Source organism: Pagrus pagrus, assembly GCF_965226575.1.
Source record: "Pagrus pagrus genome assembly, chromosome: 14".
NCBI lineage: Eukaryota > Metazoa > Chordata > Actinopteri > Spariformes > Sparidae > Pagrus > Pagrus pagrus.
Genome location: NC_140198.1, coordinates 29,768,210 through 29,780,838, shown reverse-complemented (window position 1 = coordinate 29,780,838; position 12,629 = coordinate 29,768,210). Strand labels below are relative to the sequence as shown.

The following is a 12,629-nucleotide window of genomic DNA, read 5'->3' as shown; positions in this document are numbered from 1 at the left end:
TTTTCGTAAGGGTGCCCATTAGTCTTACAATTGATTTTAAGATCCTTTTACTAGTTTTTAAATCATTAAATGGCCTGGCACCATCTTATCTTTCTGACATGCTTCATAGATATGCACCCAGCAGGTTCCTCAGATCCTCAGCAGCTAGCCTCCTGGTTGTCTCAAAGACTTCTGGGAAAACATATGGAGAGTAAGCTTTAAGACACTATGGCCCTCGTCTCTGGAACAGTCTGCCTCTGGATCTGAGGGACTCCCCCTCTGTGGAGATTTTTAAAAGACATCTAAAGACATATCTTTTTAGTCTGGCTTTTACTTAGGGTGCCATCGTCATTTAGTTTTTTTTATGTTATTGATTTTATGTCGCTCAGTTCTTATGTCCCGACTCTTAGCTTTATATATAATTATTTCTTACTCCATGCTTGTACTTACTTAATTAATTATTTTATTTTTTATTTATCCACTAGCCTTTTTTTTATCACTTTTATAGTTATTGTTATTTCTATGCCTTTGTATTTATTTATCTGTCTGCTTTTTATCGACACACCCCATTGACTCATTGAATTATTGTTGTCTATCTGTTTTATTTTATTGTTTTTAATTTTGCTCTGTGACGCACTTTGGGCTGCATTCATGTATGAAAGGTGCTATATGAATAAATAAATTTGAAGTTGAGGTTATACAAAATAAATATGATCGGCCATCCTTTATCAGATTGTGGTTTCAAAAATGGTTTAAAACTTCTCACAATACAAATTGTTTGGCAGGAAACAGTAGCGACACACTCCTATTCTTCATTTTCCAACCGGTGCATTTCGGGCAGCCAACCACTAAATTAAAAAAACACGAAAGGCCCTCACTAGTGCCAGGTTTGTCCATTCTGGGCTACTTTAGAAACATGGCGGTGCAACATAGCAACCTCCATGGAGGGAGACCCGCTCCTTATGTAGATATAAACAGCTCATTCTAAGGTAATGAAAATACAATGACTCTTATTTTCAGGGGATTATACACTAATTAAAACATACTTATGAATATTATATTCTACTTCTGCCAATTCTGTTCTGCTGGATACCACTACATATTACACACTGTACCTTTAAAGAACACATTCTGGGAAAGTTATACGCAATTAAATTGGGTACACACTTAACAAACAAGTTTATTGCTACTACATTGCATAAAATATTTAAAGTGAGTAAGGGAATTACACATTTGGGTAGAACAGACCTATGAGTTGATTAATCACAAGACTACCACTCTAATATGTAGCAAAATTAATAAATTAAACATTTATTCCAACTATTATATCAATATACTTTTAAAAGTTAGGTTTCATGTCAAGAAAAGGTTGGCTTAACATCCAAGCCCAAGGGTTCCTATTAGCTCATTTAATCACTTAATCAAAGGAGTTTCCCTCATTATTTCAATTTATATTTTCAATGAAGTGTTCTTATATTTTGGCCTCTTGCATAAAGTGTGACTTTTACCATTAGGTCATGCAATGCTACAATATACTGAAAGCCTTGCAGTTGATCCTATACCCTGCGATTGAAAGCTGTACAGCTGAGGTATTGAATTAAGTTATGTTTGTCCCCGCTGTGTGAATTAAAGCTGCATGACAAATAACCATATGCAAATTGAAACCTAGTCTGCCAGATGGTTGACACGCAAAGTAGAGAACGACATTTAAAAAGTCCTGCTTTACTTCTACACTAATGCACATTGTACAGACCTTTCAACAACTTTCTAAATCAGCATTAGCTTTTATTCTCCTGTAAAATGACTACATGCACAAACATCATGTCACATCTGCTGTGTCCCCTGCTTAGCACTGTCCACTGTGGAGGAGTGTCTGCAGTGAGTTGGGTTCAGTTGAAGGCTGGGTTGCGGACTCCAGACAGGCTGCTGACAGGAGTGCTCTTGCCTTTGAGGAGTGTGAGGGAGAAGATGAAGAAGCAAATGCTCATGACACCCAGGATGATCATGCCTGAGATGAGCGCGCTTGTCACTGTGTTCATCTGGAAGACTGGAGCTTTCAGATGGGCTAGAGCAGCACAAACACAAAGAAACAATCAAATCTGGTCTTATTTCTACCAACTTTTCAGTACAAATTCCCAATGCAGAAACAAGTAATGGTAATGCACAGAGCATTTCTCAGTCCAGTTTACTTGATGGTTTGATGTTTGTTGACATTTCCAGCTCAACTACTGTGGTGTTTGATAGCAGAAATGTTTCAGCCATCTAAAACAGCAAGAATCAAACTATCAACAATTGAGGTTAAGGAGAATCCAGAGATACCGATTTCTTCACTGACGTTAGAGTCAAAAAGACCAGAATATAACAAAGCCACAAGATATGCTGCATTTGGAGCATAGATATAAGTCCTGCTTTTTTTCTCAACTGAAAAACCACTCCCTCTGCTCATATAAGTGGAATCAACTGCTTTTGCTATCTCAAACCTGTGTGAAGGCAGTAGTTTGTCTGGGAGTTTTTAAGAGATACTGCACACTTAAACATTTCTTTTTGATTAAAACTAAATTTTATGACTGTACTCTGTTGAAGCACATCGATACTGGTATTAATATTGACATTTCAGAACAAAATGTATAAAAATTTGCCTTTTTATATGTTTTAAATTATCCTAAACCTATAAGTCAGTCGAAAGCTGAGTGGCAGCTTTGATTCACTGTGTCTGATGCATCGACTCCCAAGGCATGGGCTTAGTACAATGAAGAGGACTGCCATCATGTCTGTGAAGAGGAGAACCCAACTTCCTTCTTCAAGGAGGACGACGTCTCAGCACCCCACAGCTACCCCTGGGACGAACTGCCCAGCCTTTTTCCTCACCTCCTCCTCCACATGATGGTGACCCTGCTACCTCTAAAGCTGCCTACAAGCCATTGTCATTGCCTTCAAGATGGCAGCCCTATTTGTCTACATGTGGTGTGAGTGGGCCTCTCCACCGAGCAAGATAGCTTCGCAATAGCTAATGAACCATATTCCACTGTTGAGGGCTGGGAATTTGACAAAGAAGTGCCCCCAATCTCGAAATAAGGTAAGGGCCTGCCTCATTCCCTTCATCTCCCTGTGGGATGGCCAAGGTCAGCCTTTGCTCCCATCCGAGAGGATCGATGGCCAGCCTTTTTAACTGCTGTGATACCAGTGCTGCCCAGGAGATGGCATTGGCTAAAAAAATTGCTTTTTTGGTGGGGTCTCTGGACTGCCTCACCCACCAGAGGACTAAGGTATCAGCAGCAGATATCACAGAGGTCCAGACAGCGGCGACCACTCTTCTTTGGATGTTCCAGGCCATTGCCACCAACAGCAACCACAGCATGTGTGTCCCTCAGATCAGACACAGACATCCTTGGCTGGGCCTGTCCTCTCTGAAGGAAAGAGAACAGTGCATCCTTCTAAATGCTCCTCTCATCGCTGACTCGCTCTTTAGCCTGACCATCCAGGTGATGATTGAGTATTTGGGACAACACAGGAGTTTGAGCAGCTGGGGTCTCACCTTCGTCTCCAGCAGCATACCACTTGTCAACAGAAGCAGCAGCAACACCCTTTGCAAAGCTATCAATATGGCTGCCCAATGTAGAGGTCTGGTAATAAAGCCTAGCCATCTTGGGCCTGCCCAGCTGTTCCTGCTTCATCGTCATAATACCAGGTCTGTTCACATCAGCAATACCACTAACCTTATTATATTAATAAAGGGCATACCTTTTACATGGCACCCCAGAGAGTTTTTCCAGCACTACACACTCTGATACATAGGTTGGCTTAGGTATTTGCACTGTTAGTCGTGAGAGGGGGGTGAAGCTGGGTATGTGCTATCCCTGCCAGCCTTGTGGGTCAAAAGGAAGGCCAGCCCCCTCCTTTTAGCAGCCTAATTCAGTCCTCCCTCTCTATCCCCACAGAGAGGCTGGCCTTAGAGAAAGAAAAAGCCAAGCTTCTCCAAAAGGGTGACGCTCAGAACCTTGATTGGGAGAAGAGCTTGGACAGGCTCTTCTCCCTTGCAGGCACACACTGGACCTGCATGTCCTGACCTCTCTGGCCCCATGAGCATTCTCCAAATGTTTGGAGGTGGCAGTGGAGGTGGCGCTGCTCTGGGAAAGATGCGTGAGGATCCTGACCTATATAGACGGATAGCTGATTCTCACCATGTCTAGGCAGGAGGTGAAAGCCTACACAGTGCTAGGCATCCAGTATATCAAACAGTTGGACTTTGCTATCAACCCCAACAAGTGTGCCCTGCAGCCAAGCCAAGGTCCTTTTGTCCCACACCCTGACTGCACAACTGTCAAAGGAGAAGGGGATGCTCCTTCGATTATGGCTGATCAGGCATGTGAGGTCTGCAGTGTCGGTACCAGTGAGGTACCTGCTGGAGCACATGAAAGTGCAGAAGGTGCTGCAACACTTCGCCCTGCAACTGGGGGAAAAGCTTGTCATGGTTATGTGTCCCCCTGTCTGTTGCCACAACGTAGCCTACCTCAACAAGACTCATGCGAGGCCAGGGATCTCAATCTGTGTTCAACAATAGATTATCCTGGATTTCCTGCATGGCCTGTTCAATAGTAAACATGCTTCATCCACTTTGGGGGCATTTTCAGTGGTGATTATGGACTTCCAAATGTTGCTGACAGGAGTAAAACATTTCTTTTCTCAGGTGCAGAGGCAGAGCCTTGTAAAGGTATATCAATAGCGTAGCAAATTTGCGGGCTATGAATGTTCTTACAGAACTGGAGTTACATCCAGGTAGCTATGATTTATGTAGCAAAATAATAAATTGAAGTGCAATTGGAGAAGGGCACTTAATGTAAACCCTGCCATGAATCAATCATCACAGGATAATAAGACATACTAGAGAGAAGAAGAGTAAATGAGGCATTTTCCTTTCATTTGAAGGCTTTGACTTATTTAAATGGCTCCTTTTCACATCACTGAAATGTAATGCCACATTTAAAGTGTCATTCCACACTACAGACAGAATATGAAGGCTTACCCAGCTGAGAGTTGTTGGTTGGTGTTTCATCTGTGAAAAAAAGGAAAGGGCATTTAAGACTTACATCAATAGATTGTATTCAGTACAGTACAGGTAACTTGTCTGTTGTCAATTTCTTCTACAGTACATGAGTCAACAGGATGCTTTCAGGTGCTCACTGACTATAGGTAACTCAGATACATATGCTTTCACAATCAGTCAACATCCCAGTGTCGAACCATGAGTTTGACACACTCAAGCAACATACAGTACCTAATCTGGAATTTATTGCATATTTACTCATCTTGTGGAACCGCTAGAAATCACAAGTATTATATATGTTAAGGAACAGGTTCCTTAGTAAATGTGCTGTTTGGATAACTTCAGGACGAGAACCTTGGTTAGTGGAAAACAGACACTTAGGAAGAGGTATAACAGGATGAGTGTTATGAAACTGTACCACTCCGAGTGATGATAGGCCCGGCAGTCAGGACAGCATTCCCAGATGTGCTGCTTGATTCCTTTCCCTCTGAGACATCTCTCTTTTTCCTGCTGCCACAGATCTATGAAAAAGTAGATATGGAGATAAAGTGGCAGAATGTTATGTCAGATTATAAGCAGTCATCAGCTGCTGGCAGTTAGGCTCCAATATAGCATTGTTTAGAAATGTGGACAGGAAATCAGATGTGGTGTAGTCTGCTGGAATATAAATTGTCTGCAGTGTACAGTATTTAAAGTAAAAAGTAACATATTTCCCTCTTCTCTCTGAAACGTAGTGTAAAGAGTGTAAGTAAAATGAAAATGTTGCATGACAGATTATTATGTCCACATGCTTCCCTCATGTAGCTTTAGAAGGGTTTAAGAGAGATACTGACAAATGATGTGTGTTATATTTTATCTGAATAGTTATGTGTGAAAATGCCCTTTGTAAGTCTCACTGGCATAAGCATTGGACAGTCGTCTGCTCGACACAGCTTAGTGACACAGTGCAGGAAGACGGTGGACATCTTCTGGTTCTTGTGCTTTACAAAGCGAAATACTTCAAAGGCAAAGCGGCCCATTTGGCTCTTCCCATTTTCAAAGACGGTGGTCTGTGGGTCTTTTTCACAGCTGGCTCAGAGAGGAAAAATTAGAAAGTATTATTAGAAAGGAGAGCAAGAGAAATATCAGAACTCAACAAAATCTTAAATCTGTTTTCATATTTGAGTTACCTAAAAAAAAGATCATAGCGGAGGTCATCATTAGGGTTTCCAGAGGGCGTGGTGTAACAGTAGTCCATTAGAATGTTCCATCTGTTTAACATTAAAGATTAGTAAATTCTGGGTTTTCCACCAAAATGATCTTTGTGTTTTCAACAGATAGAACTATAATGTGACATTGCAACCCTGTCTCCTAGAAATTACATGTGTCTACAACTAATTTGTTTTCCCAATTATGTTTTGATGGGAAGTGTAATTGCTGCCAGCATTATGTTCCCTAACCTAATTTCTGGGAGACAGGGTTGGACATCGGCATCAACTGTGATAATTAATTGCAGTGACTAAGAAGGTGAGGACAAGGTGGTACGGTAAACAATGAGCCAAACGGCACCCAAAATTTGTATAGTCTATTTGTTAACACCTTCCCTTCAGGCAATGTCCCTCCCCTACCCAACATGAACCCCACAGGGAAGATCGAATGACAACAAGACAAAAGACTTCCCAAAGTCAAATATGAGTCATGTTCAAAACAGGAGATATGTCTGTCTGACTGAAGAAGGTCAAAAGTTTTTGCAAGTGTAATTGCCCAGATAAGATCAGAAATGTGAAAAGTATTGCTGCTGGTCATGGAATCCCTGAAGAAATCACAGAATTTAAAGACATTTGTTACAGACGGAGTACATTAGATCAGTTCTCTGGAGAGGTAAGACAAACTTAGCAGAATGTATTACCAACAACTTTAACACATCAATTACATTCAATGGTGATTTTAAGCTGAAATGGGGAGGAAAGCAGGCCATTAGTAACTAGAGAAACAGCATTCACAAACCATAATATAAAACAGGAATTTCATGTTTCATGTAATGTTTCATGAAAGTTTTTTCAAACATTGCAAAGAACAGCTATTTATTGTACCATGTGATTGTCATGCATATTCACTATTCATTATGTCAGAATTCATGAGGTAAGATAGAAAAAATGTCCAAGATAAAAGGCAGGTTCAGACTCAAGACCAGGCATTCACATGGTGCAGTTCTGTCCTCTATGTATCATCAATAGGAGCAGCTGCTCGTAAAACAGTCCTTCTCAGATTAACAAAATGACCGTCAACAGCCTAAGCCTTCCGATGAGTACATACAGATCATGCTGATTTCAAAGCTCCCACTCATATGCAGCCAGGTTTTTTATTTTTTATTTTTTATTTTTTAAAGAAATATTCTTAAAGTCTAATATGAAACATTAAGAATATCTTTTTTTCCATAGAAGAAGTCAAATTTCCATAAAACTTGTCGTATGAAGCACAACTTTATTGTCAGACCAAAATGTTTTTGCTTGTGGGTCATCAGAGATAATAAAGTTGTTCTTTATTATGTTTTTGAAGTTTTGACCACTTCAGAATTTTTCCCTTCTCCATCCATCATTTTACAGATTTGTGTTTCTTCTGTACAGTCAGTATACTTGTGGGTTCATTACCCTGTATTCATACGAATCACATTATTTCTATTAAAATAATCCAACAATTTGGCAGAAGAAGAGTTAAAGTTACAGTATATGGTTACCCACTCTGTTGAATGCTCTGTATTAAAAACCTGCAGTTTAGTATAAAGTGAATACAGTCTGCTGGTGATTCACTCGTACTGAATGTCAAGATGTTGATTAAGTACCTCCTATCCAGGTTAGAAGCTTTTACAGCTGCAAACACCCGTGTCTTTAGGGTCAGTCCTGCCATGGGGATGGACAGCTGCTGAATGTATGATGAGTCCTGCACATGAACAGAGTATTTAAGCACATTTGTCATATTTCCTTTCATCTTGTCGAGAGCAATTTGTTTTGTATCACTTAAGTCTATGAATCCACCCATATCATGGTATCTTCCCTGTCTCATACATGTATACTCATTCTCAGAAATCAGTGGAATTAAATAAATAAAAAGTGCAGATTAACTTCACATAGTTGCAGAGCTTCTTATGCTCTTTAATGCATGCTGACTAAGTATGGCTTTGGTATGTAGCTTTGTCCACTACAACAGCCTCAGCTCCCAAATGCAGCAAAATAACAGGACTGATGTGAACTTACATTGTAAAGCAGTAGATTCAATGTGCTGATGAAAGTACCATTGCTGTCCTTCACTGAGATCGCAGCTGCTGACCTTAAGTTAAGATAAAACAAAGATCAAAGCTGGAAAGGCAATTACAATGCTATTTGCCTGATGCTGACATTTTGCATCCTTCAAAATCAAATAATTCTGTTTTCATACTTGCTAATGTTAACAATATTAATAAAGAAGAACACACTTGCTGCACATTTAAACCATACCTAGGTTCAATCTCTCACTTTGGTCAATTCAGCTACTGTATATGGTTGGCATACACAATGTTTTTACACAATATTTGAATTACATTGTGCAATCTAGACAACTATAATCTTAAACTTTGAATTCATGATCAAAAATCTCTATTTTCATACCAAATTTGCTCATTTGAAAAAAATAATTGTTTTTTTTCCTCCATCAGATCATCTGTTGCTGGTTTTATATTTTAAGTTTTATATACAGGAGGCAAAATAACTTGAACACTTGTGAAATATGATGACATTAAATAGCCCTGAAAATCTGTGTAGCTGAGAATGTCAAAATTTGAATACTGGTTAATTTTTTTTTTACCACAATTTGCAGTGATGCTGTCTCTGACTGCAATCTGAATATACTAATAGTGATTTTATACTTCAATATGTTGTCCATTGGTCCATATGTTGTACTTATTAATGGTGACATTTTGTGCATCCTCTGTAAATCAGTTCTCATGATGTGCCTCCATGACTTTTTCCAGTTTAAGACTTTTAAAGCAAAAACAACCAACAATTAGTTTAGCAGCACTTTATAATAACTGTCATTAATAAATTGTAAATTTATGGTTAATTTAACTTTAGTCAAGTTATTACAGTGTTAACAAACAATGAAATGCTTTATAAACCATGTATTATAACAATTGTTTAATACTAATGCTAATACTTTATAAATGGTTTATAAATACTGTGTAGTTCATCCATAAACATTATTTGGATGGTCATTATAAAGATGCAACTGATATTTATAAACCTTTACAATTGCTTAATAAATGTCTGTTACAGTAAATGTTTGTCAATAGTGAAAAAACAATTAACGCACATTAAATTAACAATAAATGTGCCATTTATTAATTATGCTTATCTCAAGTGTTATCATTAGTTTTACTTGTTTGAATTTATGGATTTCTGGCAGAAGTGACACTTACGAGGCCAGCTGTGTGTTGTTGACAAGGTATTCCAGTGGGTAACTGCAGCTGAACTTGTACAACAGACCTGGCAGGTAGCTGATGATGGTGGGGGGATCCGGTGTGTCGATATACCCTGATATGTTTCCAATCTGAACCAGTGACAGGTTCCCGTAAGCGTTTGGTCCTTGAGCTGTGGAGACCTGCAGCAAACAACATCAGTGTAGGTAACACTTCTGCTCGCTCGCCAACCCACGACCAATAGCTTAATGTGGACACACAGGACAGGGGTTGATAGCATCAGCCATACATAGCAGACAACTGTACCTCACTAATCCATAACTCAGTCCCTCCATAACTGAGAACAGGCCTTTCAGGAACTGTCCCGTTCCATCTGGCTTAACACTCAGCAAAAACATTGGCAAGAGACAGCTCACTCAGCAAAGATTCCCTTTAAAATACCTTTAAACCATTCTAAGAAGAGTTTTTTACTCATCACCCTGCCAGGGCCTCTGGGATCCCACAGTAGCCCAAGATAACGTGTGCTGGATTGCTATTCCCATGCAGGATAAACATAACTTGTCAACATGAAAACCTGGATACTGTGAACGAGATAGCTGGCAGCTTTTTTCTAAAAACTGTTGGCCAGCTTTGAGCAGTCTTTAAAGTTTTCAGCTTCTGTTTGTATTTGTTCTGCCTTTTATTAGTTAGCATAAAAATCATAATTGCAGAGTCATTGAAGACTATGAGTCATTTTATGACACCAGGAAGTGCCTTTGATGCATGCCTCATTTCTGAATCACAGCACAAACCTTACAGTTTTAATAATATTTTCTCAGTGATTTAATTACCTTAACAACAACATTTCCTGTTTAAGCAACAAATCCAACTCCATCATGAACAGTGTACAGTGTCAGTGATGCTGACAGTAATGCTGTCATCTTTAAAACAATCAGTGATACCACTACTGTTCTTCTTACCACTAGGGAATTGCCACAAGACTCTAGCGTGGCCAGACTGATACTAAAGATTACGACAGTGGGAAAGGTGTTGTTATTGATGAACCCCCGGCAGTGAGCATCTCCGTGGCGACCATTGAGGGCCAGGTCAGAGTCGGTGTAGCCAGAAAAGAGGACAGGGCAGAAATTGATCTTGAGGGTGATGGTCTGCACCCCACAGTACACGCTGATATCCCTCTCCGCTGCAACAGACATGCACACAAAAACAGGTGTACACAGACATAAAACGAGTCACAAGATATATAGATTACAGTCCAAAACTTCAATGATATAATATTGTAATTATTATATGTAGATATATGTAGATTCTATTAAAAAGATAATGTCATGTAAATGCTATCCAGTAATTCTTTTAAAGAAAGTGTGAATGTGTGTTTTTTTCTTTCAGTCCCTTACCGGGGAAGCGGCTGTGAAAATTGGCGTCACAGTTGTATCCATTGAATTGAGCGCCAACTGATAGGGCCTTACTAAACAGTAAAAGAATCAAAAGCATATGTTCCATTTCAGCACCTGAAACAGAGCAAGAATTTGCACTTAATTTAAGAAATCAATTTTATGCACTTCAGAAAATATCATCTTCACAACTGGGGAAAACAGAAAGTGAAATTCATCATAAATTAAATTTATTTTTGCTGATAAAAATCCCAGACATTCTGTGCTAATGTGACAAGAGGATTTTCCCAGAACATTTCAGTTATCTTGTCACAGTTTTGACTTCAGAGGAATATCTTTCATATGCCTGCCAAACAGAATCAAAACAGACAAATGTCACATTGAATTATCTTTGAATACCTTCAACTTTGGCATCAAACTTATTACAAACAATGCTGGATAATATGCTGATAACCAGTCATTTCTATCAGCTTATCTCTGTGTGCACACGTCATTGTCCTGTGAAAACCTCTTATCACATAATCGTTGTCAGTCACTGATACAGAGTCTCAGTCCTGACCAAACAGCGAAATGGAGTAAAAAAAGGAGTAATTGCACCAAGTTTGAAGTTAGCATCTAAAAAGGCAGAGCTTTACGTGAACTACAAAAACTCACCCTGATTCCTGGAAGCCAGCGAGTCAGCGGTTCTCCATAAGCTTTGGACAGACGATGGAATGGTCTGCACAGCATCCCTACCTGACAACTAGAAACAGGACTCAGGAGCAGGGGGGGAAAAAAGGGATCCTACACATAAGAGATTCATTATTTGAACATGTCAACAAAAAAGGGCTGTCCAGAGTGAACATGGGAAAGTCCATCAAATCTGAATGTGTTATACAAATCCTTTCACGTTCACAGAAACATGAGCAGGTTTTGAAGTTTCCCACTCATATCCTTTCGGCCCAATCTGGCTGTGTCACTGCTCACAAATGGTTTGACGCTGCATGAGGTCCAGCGGCAGTGGGGGGGAGAATTATCTTTTCATCGCTCCAGTGGCCCTGGCCTGCTGACTGAGCTGTTCCTTTCTCCCCAAGCCGGTCGGGGAGTGCAGAGCCCACTACGCGGACCCTTGGCCCCGGGAATCCACACTTTTCATGCTTTGTTGAGGCAGCCCTCAGTCAGCACAGCAGCAGGCAACCTGCTTGGTTGGCTGCGACCTGCTGCCGGCCTTCTACCTGACCCCCAAACTTTGATTCCTGGTTACAGGACACATAAAGAGAGCAAAGAAAAAGAAAGCAAAGTTCATGGAGTTTCAAGGGATTAGCTGGTCCTCACTGTCCCATTTTCCATATGGACAGCAGTATATGTGACAGACTTGCCTCAGTGTGAACCAGACAGCAAACAAACAGGGATCCTGTGAATACTGAATATGAGATGGAAAGGACATTGCATAGACAGTTTTAAGCACTCTTCTCACTTTAGGTCTAATGAAAAACAAAAAGCACAGACATTTTTTTTCCCCTCTACACATCACCAAGATAATTTCACAAAAGCTTCAGTAGAGGTTTGCCTCTGTGGAAGCTTCTCAACAGTCTGTCCTGTATTGCATCATCGGCTAATGAATGATATCTTGTCTCGAAAACAATTTAGAGTATTTGACACTCAATTTAGTATTTTGCCAGGATTCACCAGAGTACAGTTAATTGGGTGTAATCGGCCCTTACCTTGACTGTGTCTCACTGGATTTAAGTATCTTTGGTGTTCATCAGTTCTTCACAGCTTCAGCAGTCACTATGATTTTATTTTA

General features: G+C 39.9%; 1 protein-coding gene across 1 annotated transcript; it reads right to left on the bottom strand.

Annotated features, from left to right (window-relative positions):
* Nucleotides 1–1,786: 1,786 nt before the first annotated feature.
* zpld1a (zona pellucida-like domain containing 1a) lies at nucleotides 1,787–11,552 on the bottom strand. Its single transcript, XM_084373538.1, has 11 exons — nucleotides 11,498–11,552; nucleotides 10,847–10,960; nucleotides 10,412–10,632; nucleotides 9,453–9,634; nucleotides 8,257–8,329; nucleotides 7,845–7,942; nucleotides 6,193–6,273; nucleotides 5,920–6,091; nucleotides 5,442–5,544; nucleotides 4,982–5,032; nucleotides 1,787–2,026 (listed from the first exon to the last, which is right to left on the bottom strand). The coding sequence occupies exons 2-11, from the start codon at nucleotides 10,950–10,952 to the stop codon at nucleotides 1,869–1,871; spliced, it is 1,245 nt and encodes a 414-aa protein (XP_084229664.1). The 5' UTR covers nucleotides 10,953–10,960; nucleotides 11,498–11,552; the 3' UTR covers nucleotides 1,787–1,868.
* Nucleotides 11,553–12,629: the final 1,077 nt, after the last annotated feature.

Bases quoted from the DNA above. Each gene is read 5' to 3' on its own strand.
- zpld1a (XM_084373538.1), bottom strand. From the start codon at position 10,952: ATGGAACATATGCTTTTGATTCTTTTACTGTTTAGTAAGGCCCTATCA. The intron at 10,633-10,846 runs GTAAGGGACTGA...TGTCTGTTGCAG, and splicing joins TTTTCACAGCCGCTTCCCCG to CGGAGAGGGATATCAGCGTG. The intron at 7,943-8,256 runs GTAAGTTCACAT...GTTCATGTGCAG, and splicing joins TGAATCTACTGCTTTACAAT to GACTCATCATACATTCAGCA.